Below are 22,435 nucleotides of genomic sequence, written 5' to 3'. Positions count from 1 at the left end.
GCAAGTCCACACAATCAGATCTGGGACAAGGCTAGAATGAATTAGTCGTGTATCCCTTTAAGCACTGATGGGTAGTGTCCATTTGAATCACTAAGGGATGGTTTCCCGGACACAGATTAAGCTTAGTGCTGGAGTAAAAATCACATTAAATGGAGAAACTCCATTGAACATGCTTCTCGGATTAGGCTTAAACTTTGTCCAGGAAACCAGAGTTCTACGTTCCTGAATGTCAACAGTAATCCAAGTCTGAAAGGGAGGTATTGAATATATGCCTTTCTCCCTCTCCCTCCAGATGCAGAAGTACTTCCTTGGTCTGAAGACCACTACAATGTCCCCTATGGACAACACCTGGCCGGCAAAGCCTTATGGCTTCCTGGAGGGAGCTCACACTCAGCTCAGGAGGATCTTCCACCTCTGGAGGGTTTGTTATTATCTTTGGCTGTTCTTTCAAGGTGGCATCACTGATCTTACAGGTCAAAGGGTCAAGTTGTTGTATATGCCACTACCCAGCAGGCACATCTGGTTGCTAGGATGTCATTATTAACAGATTACAACCTTGTTGTAAACTGGTTGTACTAATGTACAACCAGCTTTGCCCACTGGCTTTATAGTTTGTAGTTTGAGGGACATCAATACAACAAACTTCCCAGGGATTGATGATCTATCTTTTGAATTATCAGTGCAAGAAATACCGGGGTCAGTTCACAGAGGAGAAGAAGGCTGTGTATGAGGAGAAACTTGAAGCCAGTGAGATCTTCAAGGACAAGAAGGCTCTGTACCCCAGCAGGTATAACATATTTCCCTCCTTGATTCACGCATTACATGATGTTTGACGTGAAGCTAATGTTCCAAGCAAATTTTACTAGCAGCCATTTTAGCTCCTTTTTCCTGAGTATAATCAATGCATTGCTGTGAGTTCCTCTCTGTTGCATTCTTGTGTCCGTTAAAAGCGCTATATCAAATGCATTATTATTGTTTAGTGTCAGCCAGCCTTTCAAGGGAGACTATCTGGAGATCCAGAAGAACCCCAAGTACCAGAAGCTGAACAGTGCTATGGAGGAGAAGGTGCTACTGGCTGACTTGGTGAACAAGATCAACAGGGCCAACGGCAAGGCAAGTACCTTTCTCAAAGTGCCTTACCTCAACAAAATCTGTTCATGTAACTGTACTGAAGCCTGAGGGAGTCAACAGTCTAACAGGCCTGAACACAGTTTATATGGACCAAACTCTTCAGTCATAGCTTTATTATTAGAGGATATCTGTAACTATGCTGTACAGTAGTCAAAGGAAAACAAATGTTTTATATTTGACAGATTCAGCCTACCTGTGTTTTTATACCACTATCACTGTATAAATGCTCTGTTTTTGCTATTAATGAGTTTATACTTGTATAGGTTGCTTTTATAATTACAATTTTGCCATGTACTTTATAAGTAAATAACTGGTGATTTCTCTACTGTAAAATAGTGTTACCAAATTCTTGGTGTATTAAACCTAGTCTGTCCTTGTTACAGGGGTCGCCGAGGCTCTTCCTGCTGACCAAAAGCAACTTTGTCCTGGCTGACCAGAAGACGGGCCAGGTGAAGGCCAGCGTGCCGCTGCCAGACCTCGCTAGCGTGTCGGTCAGCACCCAGAGTGACGGCTTCTTCGCCCTCAAGCTCAAAGAGGTGATGGAGGGGAGGGAGACCACTCCAGCTCCACTGTGATGCACTTACATATGGACATCATCCAGCGATCGAAAACGCAGTGGCCAAAGCTGGTTGAAATGAATCTGCTTTGCTTGCTGCATAAATCCACTGGTTGCAAACTGGTTCTAATGATGGAATTTCAACCAGTTTAGCCCCGCTGTGTGTCTAATTATATTAGTCATGTCCTGATTCATAACTTTTAGTGTAACATTAAGGGCTAACCATAGAAAGATTGGGTAGGCATATTGAGATTGAGAAGACTAACACCCCTCTGTGTTTTTTACCCATAGGGCTCTGCTTCAGCTTCCAAAGGTGACTTCCTGCTGAGCAGTGAGCATCTTATAGAGATCATCACCAAACTCCACCGTATAGGGACCACTGCTGCAGACAGGGACCAGATCAACATTGACATCTCAGACGAGTAAGAACCGGTCGCCATATTGACTTTATGTTGCAATGCTGCTGTTGTTTCTCTTAGTCAAATCCTGGCCTGGTCCCAGATGTGTTTGTAATGTATTGCCAACTGCCTCTACTCATTGTTACATTTACAAAAACAGATCTGGGATCAGTGTAATTAAATCCTGTGATGTCAGATGGTTTCTTATCCTACTTCCTCTGTGTGTCTGTCAGGTTCCTGGTGCAGTTCAAGCAGGACAAGGTGTGTGTGAAGTTCATCCAGGGGGGGCCTAAGAACGGAAACAGTGCTGCCTGCAAACGCAAGAACAACCGCCTACTGGAGGTGTCTGTGCCATCACCATAGAGATGACACAGCCTCCTATAATACTTAGTTGTCATGACGGTTCACAATCAGGCCTAACCTCCAGCCCCCGCCCCCAATGACTGTGCAATTACTCTGCTTTTAGTTTTTTGTTGTTTCCTCTATTCAGAATCCTTGCATCACTGTAATATTTAACTGCGCTGACACTTTTGGTAGAGAGTGAAAGACCCATAGGATTGCATGGCGATAGGGTTATAGGTGAGAAAGATTGGAAAAAATGTATTTTACTAGTTTTAAAAGATGTGGGTGTAAGAAAGAAGTGCTCTCTTGTCAATGGAGCACAAGATATCTCCAGTCAGATGATACTGATTGTTGAGCTTGGGAAAGCTAATATGCAGGCTGTGTGGTATCAAGCCATACCCATATTCAGAGATCTGTAAAGGGCAAAGAAAGAAAGTGCTGACAAGACACACCCCTGCACTAGATTTGGGTCCTCATCGGTTTATCTGTTTAAGCTCTTAAATGGCAACTCAATAGATCAACGATGACCAGAGAGCTTTCAGGATTGCTCTAAAGTTTTCTCTGAAAGTTAAACTATGACTGCACTTGTAATGTTCACCTGGGTGAGTTAAAATTTGAAAAGATAGTGATTAATAGTCAAAATATTATCTGGGTTGTTTTTGTTTTCCTTTGCTGACACTTACACAACTGACTACAGTGGGTGGTCAAGTACAAGAATCAACACTTGTCAAATGTGATTTGCCAAGTGATCGATTGGTAACCACTTAGTATCCATAATAACTCTCGTGTGCCATTCAGCCACCCTACTCTGTGAGGTGCCATGACATGCTGCATGTATCCATCTGTAGTCATCTAGTCAGGTCTTGGACACTAACAAAAAAACAAAAAGTTGAAGGGTCCCTACTCAGTTTATAAGTAAATGCCAAAAAAAAAGTTGAAAGGGGGCCTCAATCAACCAGGACCAAGACTTTATTTGAAAACACTGCACAATTTTCTCACTCTCCAGTTGTCCTTAAAGTACTTTACATCTCTAAACTTTACCACAGGAATTGAGATGGACCCTAGGGTTCCCAAGTCTACCTTGATAACTATCCCAGATTCAATGCTGATCAGTCTTTTTAGAGCCACAAGGCTGCTTGTTTTCAATGGTCCTCTTGTTTGAAATTGAAGGGAAATGGAACTCTTTGCCTACAACGCTGCCTAGGCTAGGCTACACCATCTCAAGCATCCCTCCACGCTTTGGCATGGGAGTAATAAAATAGTAAGAGGATGCAGCATGGCAACAGACAGGACATAAGATTGAGTCCTACATTCTGTGACTGACATTGCTCAAACGCATGCTGTAGAGAAACACTCACTTACTGACTGTATCATACACATCAAAACAGACCCAGCATGGATGGAGTATGTACAGATACATTATAGTGTCCTCATGCTAGTTCTCTTATTGCTGTGCTGCAGAAATATATAGATTTGCCATTGCAATGTGGGCTGTTTATATATATTTTTTGTTGCCCCACTCTGGCTAATAATAAATGCAGTGTTTTTCTTGGGATTGTGCGTATGGCCATGTAGTATATTCTTGGGATGTTTTTTTCAGAAATCTAGCAATCACAGCTTCACTGTCTGCTCTGCCTGTGTATGAATGTGATATACTTTACACACACACACACACAAGCCAATGTCACTTCAGTCATTGCTCTATTTGGAAGTATATTTAATTATATTCTTTATCGGGATGTTTTAGTGGGGGGTTTTGTACTGTTGACTTCAAGGTTAAACCAATGGGGTTCTCTGGTGGTGGCAATATGGAGGTGGAAGCTCAGCCAAACTGCTCTAGATCACATACCTATAGATTACTGGTGTACCTTAAAATAAATAACTTTTTTACACGTTTTTGTAATTCCACGGGTGGACTTGAGGAATGATTGTTGTTTTTTCCTTCCACGGGGGAAGATGTTGAACTGAGTCGATGCATGTTTGTGCTTCTCAGTTCTGTACAGTTTGAGATTTCAATGCAGTTTGCTATAACCACCTCTGTGTTTGTATTTGAAGTAAAATACGAAAATAAACTCAATGATGTATGCATTCTTGTTGTGTGCCTAATGTATCCTGCGCTGCGAGATAGAGAACATGGAAGTGTTTCAGTCCTCAATGTAACAAATTTACAAGTAATTCTTTTCAAATTAAAAAAGCAATAAATAAATGGACTACTTTGTGATTTTGTTGGTTTTGAATGCATATGTGCATCAGTTCAGTTTATGATCTCTCAAAGTGGATGTTTCCCAGTCAGCATTACCAGCCATCGACCGTTAACCATTGGAGGGGGGATACACAAACGAACAACATGTTAACTGCATCTTATATCCATCAAACTCAAGTAATACACTCTTTCTGAACATTCGAGCTTATTCTAGACTCCTGTTATGCATGTATTTTCACGTATGTCCATCCACAATAGGCTTACCCTACAGTACTTAAAGTGAACCGTACACTCACTGTAAACTCTACCACCACTTCGTCCATTAGATCAAACTGAGATTACATGTATCACTAGTGTAAAAGGTGAGCTGAGAGGCCTCTCAGCTCTCCTGGTACACAGATAGCAAGGGGTGGGTGGACTAGACCAGGCAGCTACCTAAATGTTTTCCATCACATCTGGAGAGTTGTCCCTGGTTAAATTCTGCGGCTTGGAGGCTGCCAGCAGCAGTACCCTGGGAGCAGCCCTTGACAGATATAAATAGCCCACAATTATGGGCTGTCCTGGACCAAGTTCCCATCAGTCTTGTAGTCTTATGCAGGCTGGGAAACGATGGTGTGGCCTATCCTTCTGTTGAGAAGACAACCAGCCCTCTGTGAGCAGGGCTAATGGCAGACAGAACTGACAAAGCATCGCATTGTGTAGACACATGTAGGCTACATGTGATTGACAGTGGATAAGAAATCAGAGCTCTCAATATAGAAATCTAATCTATGAACACCATTGCAATAATTTGATTCATCCTGTGTATATAGTTTTGAGTTTGGTGGTATCTAAAATACATTTGGAACTAAATTCCTGCATAATAGTATCACATCAGTGACGCTAATAAATAGACTTCTGGGGCCCTCGGGTTTTCTGGGTTTCAGAGTTAAGCCTCTCGCGCCACCTAGTGGAATTCCAGTTAAGGAACCAGCTGAGATCGGCTACTGGTATTCTGTATCTCCCTACAGGTGGGAAATATATCCTTATCAAAAAAGTCTGCTAAGTCTATCTGGCGTCGATAGAGAGACGTGCTAGTTCATAAGTAATCATGGCAACACGGTGGGGAATCTGCAGTGCAGGGAAAATCAGCCACGACTTTTCAGTTGCTCTGAGGACCCTACCTCACGACGACCACCAGGTAAACGTTATTTGTGATTGGGAATGAGGGGGAATCCTAAAACACTTGCGCGATTAGGCTACTCGCTTATAAGCAAGGGTGAAGTGTATTTTTGAGAAGACATTTGGTATTATTGCAGAATAATTTAATGAATGTTTTACTCGTTAGTGACATCAGTGAGAAGAAAACATATATATTTTTTGTAAATAACTCCCATGTTTCCATGTTCTGTGGTTGCGTAATTGTCCATTTATTGCATGTTGTGTAAATGTTTACCGTAATTCTCCTAATACTGGGACGGCGTAATTGTCCATTTATTGCATGTTGTGTAAATGTTTACCGTAATTCTCCTAATACTGGGACAATAAAAATATTAATTTATGTTAAGTAAGGCACAATGTGTAATTTCAACAGCCTGACCCTGCCAAATTGAGGAATGTGGTTGAGGAAAAGCTAACATAAATGTTTATGGGATTCAAGTAAGAAATTAAAGGTTATTTAAAACGCTATTATCACTCTAAATACTATTACCATCAATGACCACTTTGGAAATAAGCGTTTTAAGTGCTATCCCCTAGGAATACATCTTGTTTTATATATTTTTTACAAAATAAATTATATTCAATTTAGCTCTAATTGAAACAATTAAAATTGTTCTCTTTTTCAGATTGTGGCTGTTGCTGCTCGGAATCTCCATCTTGCACAAGAGTTTGCCAAAAAGCACAACATTCCAAGAGTCTATGGGAGCTATGTGGAGCTAGCAAAAGACTCAGACATAGGTGGGTTCTATCATGAAATCCCTTACCCTGGTACAGATCTGGTTAAAAAATGTTATCTTGACTCATGCTCTTGACAAGAGATACTGTATAGCCAAGGTGTTTGACCATTTCAGGCCACAAATCATCTGTACCCTTGGGATAAAACCTGATAACCAATGTGGTATAGGCTTGTTGCCTTAAATTGACTGGAGCTGTAAACCCATGCTCGTACCCCTATCTTTCTTTGCAGATGTGGTGTATGTGGGAACCATCCACTCTCACCACCTGAGCACAGGTAAGCTCTTCTTGACCTCCCATAAGAACGTGCTCATAGAGAAACCCTTGGCCATGAATCTAAGAGAGGTACTGGAGCTCACCAACACAGCCAAGGAGAATGATGTCTTTCTGATGGAGGTACTGTACAGGGGGACACCTGACACTTTAAACATGTTCATACAAGTTTGCTCTAAAGCTCCTTCTGATCATATACTTCCACATACAGTACATCAACACTGACATATTTATATTGCGGTATGGTTTGTCCTGAATAATATATGTAGGGCTGACGTACAGTACCAGTCAAAAGTTTGGACACACCTACTCATTCAAGGGTTTTTCTTTATTTGTATTATTTTCTACATTGTAGAATAATAGTGAAGACATCAACACTATGAAATGACACATATGGAATCATGTAGTAACCAAAAACGTGTTAACCAAATGAGATTCTTCAAAGTAGCCACTCTTTGCCTTGATGACAGCTTTGCACAGTCTTGGCATTCTCTCAACCAGCTTCACGAGATAGTCACCTGGAATGGATTTCAATTAACAGGTGTGCCTTGTTAAAAGTGCATTTGTGGAATTTCTTTGGTATACAGAATATAGCCCTAGGTAAAAGACCAAGTCCATATTATGGAAAGAACAGCTTAAATAAGCAAAGAGAAACAACAGTCCATCATTACTTTAAGACATGAAGGTCAGTCAATACGGATCATTTCAAGAATTTGATGAAACTATGATGAAACTGGATCTCATGAGGACCGCCACAGGAAAGGAAGACCCAGAGTTACCTCTTCTGCAGAGGATAAGTTCATTAGAGTTACCAGTCTCAGACATCGGCAATTAACTGCACCTCAGATTGCAGCCCATGCTTCACAGTGTTCAAGTAACAGACACATCTTAACATCAACTGTTCAGAGGAGACTGCGTGAATCAGGCCTTCGTGGTCGCATTGCTGCAAAGCAATCACTACTAAAGGACACCAATAAGAAGACAAGACTTTCTGTGGCAAGAAACACAAACAATGGACATTAGACCGGTGGAAATCTGTCCTTTGGTCTGATGAGTCCAAAATGTGCGATTTTTGGTTCCAACCGCTGTGTCTTTGTGAGACACAGAGTACTTGAACGGATGATCTACGCATATCTGGTTCCCACCGTAAAGCATGGAGGAGGTGGAGTGATGGTGCTTTGCTGGTGACACTGTCCGTGATTTATTTAGAATTCAAGGCACACTTAACTAGCATGGCTACCACAGCTTTCTGCAGTGATATGCCATCCCATTTGGTTTGAGCTTAGTGGGACTATCATTTGTTTTTCAACAGGACAATGACCCAACATACCTCCAGGCTGTGTAAGTGCTATTTGAGCAAGGAGGAGAGTGATGGAGTGCACATCAGATGACCTGGCCTCTACAATCACCCAACCTCAACCCAATTGAGATGGTTTGGGATGAGTTGGACCTCAGAGTGAAGGAAAAGCAGCCAACAAGTGCTCAGCATATGTTGGAACTCCTGCAAGACTGTTGGAAAAGCATTCCTTATAAAGCTGGTTGAGAGAATGTTAAGAGTGTGCAAAGCTGTCATTAAGGCGAAAGGTGGCGACTTTGAAGAATCTCAAATGTATTTTTATTGTTTAACACTTTTTTGGTTACTACATGATTCCATATGTGTTATTTCATAGTTTTGATGTCTTCACTATTATTCTACAATGCAGTGAAGCATTCCTCCTATATCCCCCTTCATACACACCAGATAGCCTCTATTGTAGAGAAGTATTGCAGTAGTAAGACATCCCTCTTATATCTACAGTGTCAAGAAAAAGTATGTGAACCCTTTGGAATTACATGGATTACTGCATAAATTGGTCATAACATTTGATCTGATCTTCATCTAAGTCACAACAATAGACAAATACAGTCTGCTTAAATTAATAAAACTCAATATTGTGTTTTTCTTGTCTATATTGAATACACCATTTAAGCAATCCAATCATTTAATACCATTTAAGCAGTCCAATCAATGAGGCAAGATTGGAGATATTGGTTAGAGATGCCCTGCCCTATACAAAACACTCACAAAAATGTTGTTTGCTATTCACAAGAACCATTGCTTGATGTGAACCATGCCTCAAACAAAAAAGATCTCAGAAGACCTAAGATTAAGATTTGTTGACTTGCATAAAGCTGGAAAGGGTTACAAAATTATCTCTAAAAGCCTTCATCAGTCCACAGTAAGACAAATGTCTATAAATAGAGAAAGTTCAAGATTGTTGCTACTCTCCCTAGGAGTGGCCACCCTGCAAAGATGACTGCAAGAGCACAGCGCAGAACACTCAATGAAGTTAAGAAGAATCCTAGAGTGTCACCTAAAGACTTACAGAAATCTCTGGAACATGCTTACATCTCTGTTGACCAGTCTACGATACGTAAAACACTAAACAAGAATGATGTTCATGGGAGGACACCACCGAAGAAGTAATTTGATTATTTTGTGTTCACATTTTGAATCGGAGGTGTTATTGTGCTCCGGACCGTGTTACCCTGTGTTTTGGGTTGGTCAGTGTTTTCCTCCCTGTGTTTTGGGTTGTTCAGTGTTTTCCTCCCTGTGTTTTGGGTTGTTCAGTGTTTTCCTCCCTGTGTTTTGGGTTGGTCAGTGTTTTCCGCCCTGTGTTTTGGGTTGGTCAGTGTTTTCCTCCCTGTGTTCTGGGTTGGTCAGTGTTTTCCTCCCTGTGTTTTGGGTTGGTCAGTGTTTTCCGCCCTGTGTTTTGGGTTGGTCAGTGTTTTCCGCCCTGTGTTTTGGGTTGGTCAGTGTTTTCCGCCCTGTGTTTTGGGTTGGTCAGTGTTTTCCGCCCTGTGTTTTGGGTTGGTCAGTGTTTTCCGCCCTGTGTTTTGGGTTGGTCAGTGTTTTCCTCCCTGTGTTTTGGGTTGTTCAGTGTTTTCCTCCCTGTGTTTTGGGTTGTTCAGTGTTTTCCTCCCTGTGTTTTGGGTTGGTCAGTGTTTTCCTCCCTGTGTTTTGGGTTGGTCAGTGTTTTCCGCCCTGTGTTTTGGGTTGGTCAGTGTTTTCCGCCCTGTGTTTTGGGTTGGTCAGTGTTTTCCGCCCTGTGTTTTGGGTTGGTCAGTGTTTTCTGCCCTGTGTTTTGGGTTGTTCAGTGTTTTCCGCCCTGTGTTTTGGGTTGATCAGTGTTTTCCGCCCTGTGTTTTGGGTTGGTCAGTGTTTTCCACCCTGTGTTTTGGGTTGGTCAGTGTTTTCTGCCCTGTGTTTTGGGTTGTTCAGTGTTTTCCGCCCTGTGTTTTGGGTTGATCAGTGTTTTCCGCCCTGTGTTTTGGGTTGGTCAGTGTTTTCCACCCTGTGTTTTGGGCATGACCATTTTGTGCCGGAATAAAGTGCATTTTTCTGTGAACCTTCTGCTCGCTGTACCTGATTCCTACCTTCCACTCCTAGTCATCCGTGACACTCAACAGGAGTTTGGTGATGCAACAGGACAATGACCCAAAACGCAGAAGTAAATCCACAACAGAATGGCTTCAACAGAAAACAAATACGCCTTCTGGAGTGGACCAGTCAGAGTCCTGACCTCAACCCGATTGAGATGCTGTGGCATGACGTCGAGAGCGGTTCACACCAGACATCCCAAGAATATTGCTGAACTGAAACAGTTTTGTAAAGAGGAATGGTCCAAAATTCCTTCTGACCGTTGTGCACGTCTGATCCGCAACTACAGAAAATGTTTGGTTAAGGTTATTCCTGCCAAAGGACGGGCAACCAGTTATTAAATTCAAGGGTTAACATACTTTTTCCACTCTGCACTAGAGGTCGACTGATTAATTGGCATGGCATGGCCGATTAATTAGGGCCGATTTCAAGTTTTCATAACAATCGGTAATCTTCCTTTTTGGACGCCGATTATGGCCGATTACATTGCAATCCACGAGGAGACTGTGTGGCAGGCTGACCACCTGTTACGCGAATGCAGCATCAAAAGGACCTTGTGGATTCAAGGAGCCAAGGTAAGTTGCTAGCTAGCATTAAACTTATCTTATAAAAAACAATCAATCTTCACATACACATGGTTGATGATATTACTAGGTTAACTAGCTTGTCCTGCGTTGCATAAAAATGAATGTGGTGCCTGTTAATTTATCATTGAATTACAGGCTTCTTAAACTTCAACAAACGGGTGATGTTTTAACAAAAGCGCATTCGCGAAAAAAACACATTGGTTGCACAAATGTACCTAACCATAAACAACAATGCCTTTCTTAAAATCAATACACAAAAGTATATTTTTTTTAAACCTGCAAATTCATTAGCAGGCAATATTAACTAGGGAAACTGTGTCACTTCTCTTGCGTTCAGTGCAAGCAGAGTCAGGGTATATGCAGCAGTTTGGGCCGCCTGGTTCGTTGCAAACTGTGTGAAGACCATTTCTTCCTCACAAAGACCGTAATTAATTTGCCAGAATTTTACATAATAATGACATAACATTGAAGGTTGTGCAATGTAACAGCAATATTTAGACTTAGGGTTGCCACCCGTTAGATAAAATACATAACGGTTCCGTATTTCACTGAAATGCTAAATATTTTGTTTTCAAAATTATATTTTCCAGATTTGACCATATTAATGACCAAAGGCTCGTATTTCTATGTGCTTATTATATTATAATCAAGTCTATGATTTGATATTTGATAGAGCAGTCTGACTGAGTGGTGGTAGGCAGCTGCAGGCTCGTAAGCATTCATTCAAACAGCACTTTAATGCGGTGGCCAGCAGCTCTTAGCAATGCTTGAATCACAGCGCTGTTAATGACTTCAAGCCTATCAACTCCCGAGATTAGGCTGGCAATACTAAAGTGCCTATAAGAACATCCAATAGTCAAAGGTATATGAAATACAAATGGTATAGAGAGAAATGATCAACGCGTCATAATTCCTATAATAACTGCAACCTAAAACTTCTTAACTGGGAATATTGAAGACTCATGTTAAAAGGAACCACCAGCTTTCATATGTTCTCATGTTCTGAGCAAGGAACTTAAACGTTAGCTTTTTTACATGGCACATATTGCACTTTTACATTCTTCTCCAAACTGTGTTTTGGCATTATTTAAACCAAATTGAACATGTTTAATTATTTATTTGAGACTAAATTGATTTTATTGATGTATTATATTAAGTTAAAATAAAAGTGTTCATTGTTCAATCAGTATTGTTGTAATTGTCATTATTACAAATATAGATGTACAAATCGGCCGATTATTCGTATCGGCTTTTTTTGGTCCTCCAATAATCGGTATCGGCGTTGAAAAATCTTAATCGGTTGACCTCTACCCTGCACTGTGAATGTTTACGCAGTGTGTTCACTAAAGTCATGAAAGCGTATACTTGTTTGTGTGTTATTAGTTTAAGCAGACTGTGTTTGTCTATTGTTGTGACTTAGATGGAAATCAGATCCATTTTATTCTGAAATCAAGGTAATTCCAAAGGGTTCACATACTTTTTCTTTCCACTGTATCTCCGTTATATCTCCCAGGCCATCTGGACTCGTTTCTTCCCTGTGTCTGTAGAGGTGGGCAGGCTGCTGGGCCAGGGTGAGGTGGGAGAGGTCCAGATGGTAAGGGCCGACCTGGGAGCCCCCCTCACACACATCCCTCGCCTGACCCATAGAGAGCTGGGTGGAGGGGCACTACTGACCCTGGGGATCTACTGCCTGCAGTTTGTCTTCATGGTGTTCAATGGGGAGAGACCGGAGTCCATCCAAGCCATGGGATACTGTATTGACACAGGTAATTGTTGGTATTCTGACTTGAGATCCACTTGCTTAACTTACACACCAGGAGTTTCCCTTTTCAAGTCTCTAACTGAAATAAATAAATAGTTTTGCTATTTCTAATGCTTTGTATTTGCACCTCCAGGAGTGGATGGAACAGTAGTTTTGGTCTTAAAGTTCTCTGGGAACAGAATGGCTGTGTGCACGTGCTCCATCACGATGATGCTGACAAATGATGCTGTTATCACTGGGACCAAGGGGACCATCAAGGTAGGATGGCAGACACAGACACACATAGGAAATTCATTATTCTAACAAGTCACAGCCAGAGGAGGGTGGGGGAAGAAGTGCACACTATAGTTATTGATCTAATGATGAAGATTTTGAATAAATTAAACAAGTTTATGATTCATTGAAGAGCTGATTTTTAATGAACATTTCCATAGCCTCCTGAAAAACTTCAATAACCTACGTATACTGAACAAAAATATTAACGTGGACAGCTGATGAAACTGTGGGTTTGCACAATTGAAGAATTTCTGTACCAACCGTCAGAAACCGTCTCAGGGAAGCTCATCTGCGTGCTCGTCGTCCTCAGCAGGGTCTTGACCTGACTGCAGTTCGGCGTCATAACCGACTTCACTGGGCAACTGATCACCTTCAATGGCCACTGGCACGCTGGACAAGTGTGCTCTTCACGGATGAATCCCGGTGTCATCTGTACTGGGCAGATGGCAGACAGTGTGTACAGCGTTGTGTGGGCGAGAGGTTTTCTGATGTCAACATTGTGAACAGAGTGCCTCATGGTGGCAGTGGGGTTATGGTATGGTCAGGCATAAGCTACAGACAACGAACACAATTGCTGAGGCCCATTGTCGTCCCATTCATCAACCACCATCACCTCATGTTTCAAGCATGATAATACATGGCCCCATGTCGCAAGGATCTGTACACAATTCCTGGAAGCTGAAAATGTCCCAGTTCTTCCATGACCTGCATACTTTTGTCACCCATTGAGCATGTTTGGGATGCTCTGGCTCAACGTTTACGACAGCGTGTTCCAGTTCCTGCCAATATCCAGCAACATTGCACTGCCATTGAAGAGGAGGGTGACAACATTTCACAGGCCACAATCAACAGCCTGATCAACTCTACGTGAAGGAAATGGTGGTCACACTGGATACTGATTGGGTTTTTGATCCACTCCCCTTCTTTTTTTTAGGTATCTGTGACAATCAAATGCATACGTATATGTATTCCGAATCATGTGAAATCCATAGACTAGGGCCTAATTCATTCATTTCAATTGACTGATTTCCTTATATGAACTGTAACTCATGCTGCGTTTATATTTTTTTGCTCAGTGTGGTTCATTTGATACGTTTGAGAGTTTATTATTCAGAGTACCATAGTGTTTATCAAAACTTGCTTTTGATTAAGCACACCACCATTTATTAGTATCATCAAACAAGCCTCTCTCTTCAATTCCCGATTGAGATCAACAAAGTGTGACATTAATGGCATATCAATGGCTTCAGAGAAAATATCATATTAGGTGTTGTTTCTATCTGAGGTCCCCAACCACATGTGGTGTCCTACGAGCCTGGAGGTGAATGGAGAGGTGACGCAATACCCTCTCCCTGAGCCCAGCCTTCCCCTCAACTTCATTCACAGTACTGGGCTGCGCTACGAAGCAGAGGAGGTCAGGCAGTGTCTGCTTAAAGGTAGGCTTTACACAAAGCAACTTGAACCATTTAATATTACAACACACCTTACTGAAATCCAAATAGAGTTTGCACCAAAAACAGCCCAAGCCGATAGGGGAAATGGTATGGGAATCTGCAGGTTTGAAACCGACTACATTGCAGTCAGAATTACTCAATTTACAAATCACCTTGCATCCCAAATAACTGGTCATTATGTGATCAAGATTAGCGATTATGCACTTTGCCTTGTTCAAACACGCTGATTGTTTCCATCAGAGCTGAAGGAGAGCCCTGGAATGCCTTGGTCACACTCACACCTTCTCGCCGATGTCATGGATGAAGCCAGAAGACAAGTGGGTGTGACATATAATCAAGACAGCATCCAATGAGAAATAATGCAGCCCAAGTCCCCCTTTCTCAGTCATGGATGCACTCTCTACCGATGCTAGTCAGCAGGTGACTTCGGTCCAATGAATGCTATAGGTTATGCTGTTATGATGGTTAAACTAAGGGGGTGTGCTTGGGGCGGCTCCCTCTGATATGCCTGGTAATAACGGGCTGTGTCCCAAATGGCACCATATTCCCTTTATGGTGCACACCAGTGCATGAGTCCTGGTCAAAGTAGTGAACAGGGTGCCATTTGGGATGCAGACATGGTCTCAGGAGGTTTTAATAACTTATGAGGCTAATCGGCCTATGATGTTTATTTCATGAGGACCAACCCATTCATGGTGATTTTTTTAATGGATATGTGCCAGTTATGTTCAGCTTGCCAGCATCCATCCTATTGAGTTTGCTATTTTGCTTGTTTGACCTCAAGCGATTGGCCAGTCACTTAGTAGGTAATAGGTTACAACAGAACAGACTACGTGTTACCTTGCTAGTTAGAGAGAACATTGATCTCCAGATTGGAGTTGAGTGCAATACTCCTCATTCTGCTAATGTAACATAGGCTACCACCACTGCAGGGGAGATGATCAGCAGGCCTATTGCTTATTTCCTTATTTTTCTATAATTTTGGAAAGTGACTAATTATGGCCACAACAAGGTCAAGGTCATCCAAGGTCACACAGAGGTTCTTAGCAGTCTGGGAGGTTGTGTCACAGACCGAGTCTCCGTGCCATAGAAATTCAGACATAAAACCAGACGTTTATTGAAGTTGTGTATTGATTGCATTGATGAGGACGCTCATTAAATAATTGTAAAGATATCCTCATTAGTTCACCTGTAAAAGAGAGATATGCATGTTTAGTGCTTCTACACCTGCATTGCTTGCTGTTTGGGATTTTAGGCTGGCTTTCTGTACAGCACAGATATATCAGCTGATGTAAGAAGGGCTATATAAATACATTTTATTTTTGATTTTTTGTTTTGTTTAGTCGGAACGTTGGTAATTGGTTTTAGAGCGTGAATGTTAATATAAGGATGTTGTTTTAAAGAGACTACTAATGTAATGAAATGAGATCACCATTTATATGGATAAATAAATGTTTTACAATTAACGTTATTGAAAGAGCTGTTAGTTCCTGGTGCGTCTCCCACAAAGGTGTCAAATGTGCGCTCAGGAGCGGAAGGTTTATCCTGTGACGTGAGTATGGCAAAGTTAGCTAATTCCCAGGGAAGACATGGTTGTATCACTGTGTTATTTATGCTTAAAGAATGGTTTAAACCACTTATTAATGTGTGGATACACAGGCATATTTAAAGCCTAAGTTATGTTTTGAATGAGTTCGATTTGTGATTTAATTCAGTTCCCTTTGAATCAGCTGTTTTCTCTAAGGAGAAAAGCATGCACACATTTAAAAACTATAAGTTACTTATCCTTTTATCTATAAAATGTCTTGCACAACTAGCTAATTTTGGTTTGATTACTTTGCACATTTATTTTGGGATTCCACCCCTGTAAATGTGATTTGCCTGATGAGGCACGAGTGGTGTAATTTCATTGAAGTGCATTTGTCTCCACGTTTCCTCACCTCTGCTTCTCGATTACCTTTGACCTTTTTCAAAAGCAGGACAGGACTGAGGAGCATCGAGCAAAACCAATTGAGATTCTCCCAATAATTGTGCACTTGCTCCCCTATAAGCAAAATCCATGAGGGGGCGTGTACAAGTGCCATAGAATTAGGAGCAAGGCACAAACCCCCGAGCTGACAAGGTACACATCTGTCGTTCTGCCCCTGAACAGGCAGTTAACCTGTCTTTCAAAATAAGAATTTGTTCTTAACTGACTTGCCTAGGTAAAAAAATAAATCTAATATAAATACATTGAACTTATTAGTGCCAAGAATTAGGAATGAGAACAATTTAACAATGGAATGAGAACAATTTAATAGTAATACTCTTGACTCGACCGATTTTAATGGAGCATGGCAACTGTCCGAAATGGGTAGAAAGAGGCTACCAAGATTTAGATCAACTTACTGGATATAAATTCAGAATAATCATTCATAATATTTTATTTGGGATTATTTTATCCTTTGTTACTTAATATTTAAACATTAGATAATTTTATGGTATTAATTCATGTTTTTCTCCAACCCTGTTCTCTCCCGGTGAAGTGTGAAAGGGATCCACATCATATCAACCATAGCAACCTACTGGGACATGGGGTGTTTCATCCTGCAAAAGGATTGCTACAAGCATGTTGGGAACATAAGCTTTGAGTGGTTGGGTATACCCAGTTGAGGGAGTTGGGACTGTATGGAAGGGAGGTAAGCCCCAGTGTAGCTATTGTTGTAAACACAACACGGCTACTCCTGCCTCTAGTAGTAGAAGTGTTGGAGAGACTACTCAAAGATAGGGAGGGGTTTGATTCAAATAAAATGTTATTGGTCACAGTGAAATACTTACTTCCGAGCCCATTCCCAACAATGCAGAGTTAAAAAGTAAGACAAATATTTGCTGAATAAAAAAGGAAATAGTAACACAATAAAAACAGTAAGACTATATACAAGGAGTACCAGTACCGAGTCAATGTGCAGGCGTACGAGGTAATTGAGGTAATGTAGTATGTACATGTGGGTAGGGGTAAAAGTGACTAGACCATCAGGATATACAGTATAATAAACAGAGTAGCAGCATTGCGTGTGTGTTGGAGTGTTAGTGTAGTATGTGTGAGTGAGTGTTTGGGTAGAGTCTAAGCAGTGCAAAGGAGTCAGAGCCAAACTGTAAATAATAAAGGGGATCAATGTAAATTGTCCGGGTAGCCATTTGATTAACTGTTCAGCAGTCTTATGGCTTTGGGATAGAAGCTGTTCAGGTTCCTTTTGGTCCCAGACTTGGCGCTCCGGTACCACTTGCCATGCGGTACCAGAGAGAACAGTCTATGACTTGAGTAGCTGACACCGCCTGGTATAGAGGTCCTAGCTAATTTTTTTTTGATCACTTTGCACATTTATTTTGGGATTCCACCCCTGTAAATGTAATTTGCCTGATGAGGCATGAGTGGAGTAATTTCTTAGAAGTGCATCTGGGAGTTCGGCCTCAGTGATGTACTGGACTGTACGCAGTAGCGTCTTGCTGATTTGTTTAAAGGTCCAATGCAGCCGTTTTTATCTTAAAATCAAATCATTTCTGGATAACAATTAAGTGCCTTTACTGTGAATGTTTTCAATTAAAATGGTCAAAAATAAACTAAAATAGCTTCTTAGCTAAATGCAATTTCTCTAGCAAGAATTTAGCTGCGACTGTTTGGGAGTGGAATGAGAGAAGGGCCTCATTTGAAAAGCCTAATGGGAGGGATGTGTAACCTGAAAACTAGCTGTTTTTGGCAACCTCGTAGTGTGGAAATATATATGAAACACAGGAAATTAAATGTTTTGACTGCACTGGACCTTTTAATAGACGTCTGGATACTGATGCAGATGGTTCAAAATACTGCACCTTAGAAATATTGTACTGGGTCAGCATTTGTAGTGCAGGAATGTGGGGTTTCAGTCAGGAAATGTATTATAGACAACCTGGCATGACAGAGCTGATGGCTGTACTGTTGGCCTTGCAGTTGGTGGAGGAAGTCAAAGAGTAGTTCTTTGGTCTGACCAGTGACGTGTATTCATGGATGCCAAGGTAAGCCAGGCTTCTCCCCCAAAAAAAGAAAGAAAAAAAGAAAATAATGTATCTTTCGTCTCTGTTTCATAATTTCCCTTCAATTCACAAAAGGCTGAATGTATCTCACCGGAGAACGCATCCTAGTGAGCGAAAGTATAAAATAATAGCCAAACTGAGTGAGCTCAACTGTGAATGGTCCTGGTGCACAAAAAAAAAGTGTAAAGGGAAGCCCGTTTGGATTTGGCGTCATTCCTATCGCATTGAGAGCATATGTCATTGACAAAAACAACTTGAACTGTTGCATCTCATTCTGTTGTTGTCCTCCGGTGGCTAGCCAGCTAGCTAAAATGGGCCCTTTCGTAAATTAGCCATGGATGGAGACAGGGATTTGGACTTGGAATTTTACTTAATTCTCCATACTGGCCAATGATTATAACGGCGATTCTGATCCAACCATCAATTCATACATTGTGCCCCTGGCCTGAGGATGTAAGTTCAATATGCAGCTAGATCTATAAGGCTAATGTTAACTAGCTAACGTTACCCATGAAAGGAAGTTAGGCTAGCGAGGAAGCATTTTAGCCAAGTAGCCTAGGACAAGAACAAAAATACAAGCGTGTACTGTATGAGAGTGTGATAGACCGTTTTGTCAACATGAAAGACTGGAGGATGGTATTGGCATTTCTCTACAAGTAGGGTGACTCAACATGTTTTTTCTACTTGCACGAACGCGCACACACACACAGAAATAAGAACCATGGACTGCCATCATATTTAGCTTATGTTGATTGGACTAAATTGTTTTGGGGATCTTTTAGTTGTCACTGTATTAGACTAAACGTAGGTGATTTTATGATGTTGAGGTTGAAATAGTGCTGGAATAGTGGAGGTAGCTCCTGTTTTCTTTGTGACTTGCGGTAACTCTCCGTGGTTCTAAAGCAATAGTTGTTTAGTAGTCCCGAAAATGTCTGAAAACATTAACTTGCTTGACCTTGCAGTAGGTCATGTAACTGTTAGTTACATGCAATATGCTTTGTGGACTTCTCTGGACAGAGGTTGTTCTCAGGTTTTGTGATGAAACAAAGGTGTGGTTTAATTTATTCTGACACTGTGTCTTGTTATTGTCTCAGCCTTTAGGCCTACAGTGGAGCAAAAAAGTATTTAGTCAGCCACCAATTGTGCAAGTTATCCCACTTAAAAAGATGAGAGAGGCCTGTAATAATTCATCATAGGTACACTTCAACTATGACAGACAAAATTAGAAAAAAAATCTGTGAGCAGTGAGCAAAAATGCCAGAACCACACAGGGGGACCTAGTGAATGACCTGCAGAGAGCTGGGACCAAAGTAACAAAGCCTACCATCAGTAACACACTACGCCGCCAGGGACTCAAATCCTGCAGTGCCAGACCTGTCCCCCTGCTTAAGCCAGTACATGTCCAGGCCCGTCTGAAGTTTGCTAGAGAGCATTTGGATGATCCAGAACAAGATTGGGAGAATGTCATATGGTCAGATGAAACCAAAATATAACTTTTTGGTAAAAACTCAACTCGTCGTGTTTGGAGGACAAAGAATGCTGAATTGCATCCAAAGAACACCATACCTACTGTGAAGCATGGGGGTGGAAACATCATGCTTTGGGGCAAAGGGACCAGGACGAGTGATCCGTGTAAAGGAAAGAATGAATGGGGCCATGTATTGTCAGATTTTGAGTGAAAACCTCCTTCCATCAGCAAGGGCATTGAAGATGAAACGTGGCTGGGTCTTTCAGCATGACAATGATCCCAAACACACCGCCTGGGCAACGAAGGAGTGGCTTCATAAGAAGCATTTCAAGGTCCTGGAGTGGCCTAGCCAGTCTCCAGATCTCAACCCCATAGAAAATCTTTGGAGGGAGTTGAAAGTCTGTGTGGCCCAGCAACAGCCCCAAAACATCGCTGCTCTAGAGGAGATCTGCATGGAGGAATGGGCCAAAATACCAGCAACAGTGTGTGAAAACCTTGTGAAGACTTACAGAAAACGTTTGACCTCTGTCATTGCCAACAAAGGGTATATAACAAAGTATTGAGAAAAACTTTTGTTATTGACCAAATACTTATTTTACACCATCATTTGCAAATAAATTCATAAAAAATCCTACAATGTGATTATCTGGATTTTTTCCCCTCATTTTGTCTGTCATAGTTGAAGTGTACCTATGATGAAAATTACAGGCCTCTCTCATCTTTTTAACATTTACATTTACATTTAAGTCATTTAGCAGACGCTCTTATCCAGAGCGACTTACAAATTGGTGCGTTCACCTTAAGACATCCAGTGGAACAGCCACTTTACAATAGTGCATCTAAATATTTTAAGGGGGTGAGAAGGATTACTTTATCCTATCCTAGGTATTCCTGAAAGAGGTGGGGTTTCAGGTGTCTCCGGAAGGTGGTGATTGACTCCGCTGTCCTGGCGTCGTGAGGGAGTTTGTTCCACCATTGGGGGGCCAGAGCAGCGAACAGTTTTGACTGGGCTGTGCGGGAACTGTACTTCCTCAGTGGTAGGGAGGCGAGCAGGCCAGAGGTGGATGAACGCAGTGCCCTTGTTTGGGTGTAGGGCCTGATCAGAGCCTGGAGGTACTGAGGTGCCGTTCCCCTCACAGCTCCGTGAGGCAAGCACCATGGTCTTGTAGCGGATGCGAGCTTCAACTGGAAGCCAGTGGAGAGAGCGGAGGAGCGGGGTGACGTGAGAGAACTTGGGAAGGTTGAACACCAGACGGGCTGCGGCGTTCTGGATGAGTTGTAGGGGTTTAATGGCACAGGCAGGGAGCCCAGCCAACAGCGAGTTGCAGTAATCCAGACGGGAGATGACAAGTGCCTGGATTAGGACCTGCGCTGCTTCCTGTGTGAGGCAGGGTCGTACTCTGCGGATGTTGTAGAGCATGAACCTACAAGAACGGGCCACCGCCTTGATGTTAGTTGAGAACGACAGGGTGTTGTCCAGGATCACGCCAAGGTTCTTAGCGCTCTGGGAGGAGGACACAATGGAGTTGTCAACCGTGATGGCGAGATCATGGAACGGGCAGTCCTTACCCGGGAGGAAGAGCAGCTCCGTCTTGCCGAGGTTCAGCTTGAGGTGGTGATCCGTCATCCACACTGATATGTCTGCCAGACATGCAGAGATGCGATTCGCCACCTGGTCATCAGAAGGGGGAAAGGAGAAGATTAATTGTGTGTCGTCTGCATAGCAATGATAGGAGAGACCATGTGAGGTTATGACAGAGCCAAGTGACTTGGTGTATAGCGAGAATAGGAGAGGGCCTAGAACAGAGCCCTGGGGGACGCCAGTGGTGAGAGCGCGTGGTGAGGAGACAGATTCTCGCCACGCCACCTGGTAGGAGCGACCTGTCAGGTAGGACGCAATCCAAGCGTGGGCCGCGCCGGAGATGCCCAACTCGGAGAGGGTGGAGAGGAGGATCTGATGGTTCACAGTATCGAAGGCAGCCGATAGGTCTAGAAGGATGAGAGCAGAGGAGAGAGAGTTAGCTTTAGCAGTGCGGAGGGCCTCCGTGATACAGAGAAGAGCAGTCTCAGTTGAATGACTAGTCTTGAAACCTGACTGATTTGGATCAAGAAGGTCATTCTGAGAGAGATAGCGGGAGAGCTGGCCAAGGACGGCACGTTCAAGAGTTTTGGAGAGAAAAGAAAGAAGGGATACTGGTCTGTAGTTGTTGACATCGGAGGGATCGAGTGTAGGTTTTTTCAGAAGGGGTGCAACTCTCGCTCTCTTGAAGACAGAAGGGACGTAGCCAGCGGTCAGGGATGAGTTGATGAGCGAGGTGAGGTAAGGGAGAAGGTCTCCGGAAATGGTCTGGAGAAGAGAGGAGGGAATAGGGTCAAGCGGTGAATTTTAAGTGTTAGAACTTGCACAATTGGTGGCTGACACTACTTTTTTGCCCCACTGTATATATCATGGTCGCAAGGTATATGAACTAACAGGTTATAGAGCAAACAACACAGGTTGTAAGATGGCTTTTCTTTCTGGCTTCCCATGGATTTTACCCACACATCACTACTGGCTCTGACTCATGTGCGGTATTGAT

General features: G+C 42.3%; 2 protein-coding genes across 5 annotated transcripts in view; both read left to right on the top strand.

Moving 5' to 3' along the window:
* LOC115111174 (unconventional myosin-Ib-like) overlaps positions 1-4,633 on the top strand; it is a 155,581-nt gene extending 150,948 nt beyond the window's left edge. For all 4 annotated transcript variants that reach the window (XM_065013600.1, XM_065013604.1, XM_029637070.2 and 1 more), the window contains 6 exons: positions 293-421; positions 681-787; positions 981-1,113; positions 1,515-1,667; positions 1,979-2,109; positions 2,319-4,633. In XM_065013600.1, coding sequence (XP_064869672.1) covers positions 293-421; positions 681-787; positions 981-1,113; positions 1,515-1,667; positions 1,979-2,109; positions 2,319-2,448 — 783 coding nt within the window. In that variant the 3' untranslated portion in view covers positions 2,449-4,633. The remainder of the gene's footprint in view (positions 1-292; positions 422-680; positions 788-980; positions 1,114-1,514; positions 1,668-1,978; positions 2,110-2,318) is intronic.
* Positions 4,634-5,609: 976 nt separating this feature from the next.
* On the top strand, positions 5,610-15,800 carry LOC115115747 (trans-1,2-dihydrobenzene-1,2-diol dehydrogenase-like). The gene is made up of 7 exons (XM_029644237.1): positions 5,610-5,810; positions 6,457-6,568; positions 6,798-6,961; positions 12,360-12,612; positions 12,742-12,866; positions 14,170-14,320; positions 14,579-15,800. Exons 1-7 carry the CDS (start codon positions 5,721-5,723, stop codon positions 14,689-14,691), a joined length of 1,008 nt encoding a protein of 335 aa, XP_029500097.1. The 5' UTR covers positions 5,610-5,720; the 3' UTR covers positions 14,692-15,800.
* Positions 15,801-22,435: the final 6,635 nt, after the last annotated feature.

Source organism: Oncorhynchus nerka, linkage group LG3 (assembly GCF_034236695.1).
Source record: "Oncorhynchus nerka isolate Pitt River linkage group LG3, Oner_Uvic_2.0, whole genome shotgun sequence".
In the NCBI taxonomy this organism is placed as follows: Eukaryota; Metazoa; Chordata; class Actinopteri; order Salmoniformes; family Salmonidae; genus Oncorhynchus; species Oncorhynchus nerka.
This window is presented reverse-complemented; position numbering and strand designations above follow the sequence as displayed.

Coding starts and splice junctions, on each gene's coding strand:
- LOC115115747 (XM_029644237.1), top strand. CDS start 5,721: ATGGCAACACGGTGGGGAATCTGCAGTGCAGGGAAAATCAGCCACGAC. Junction 5,811..6,456: donor TACCTCACGACGACCACCAG/GTAAACGTTATT, acceptor TCTCTTTTTCAG/ATTGTGGCTGTTGCTGCTCG. Junction 6,962..12,359: donor ATGATGTCTTTCTGATGGAG/GTACTGTACAGG, acceptor TATATCTCCCAG/GCCATCTGGACTCGTTTCTT.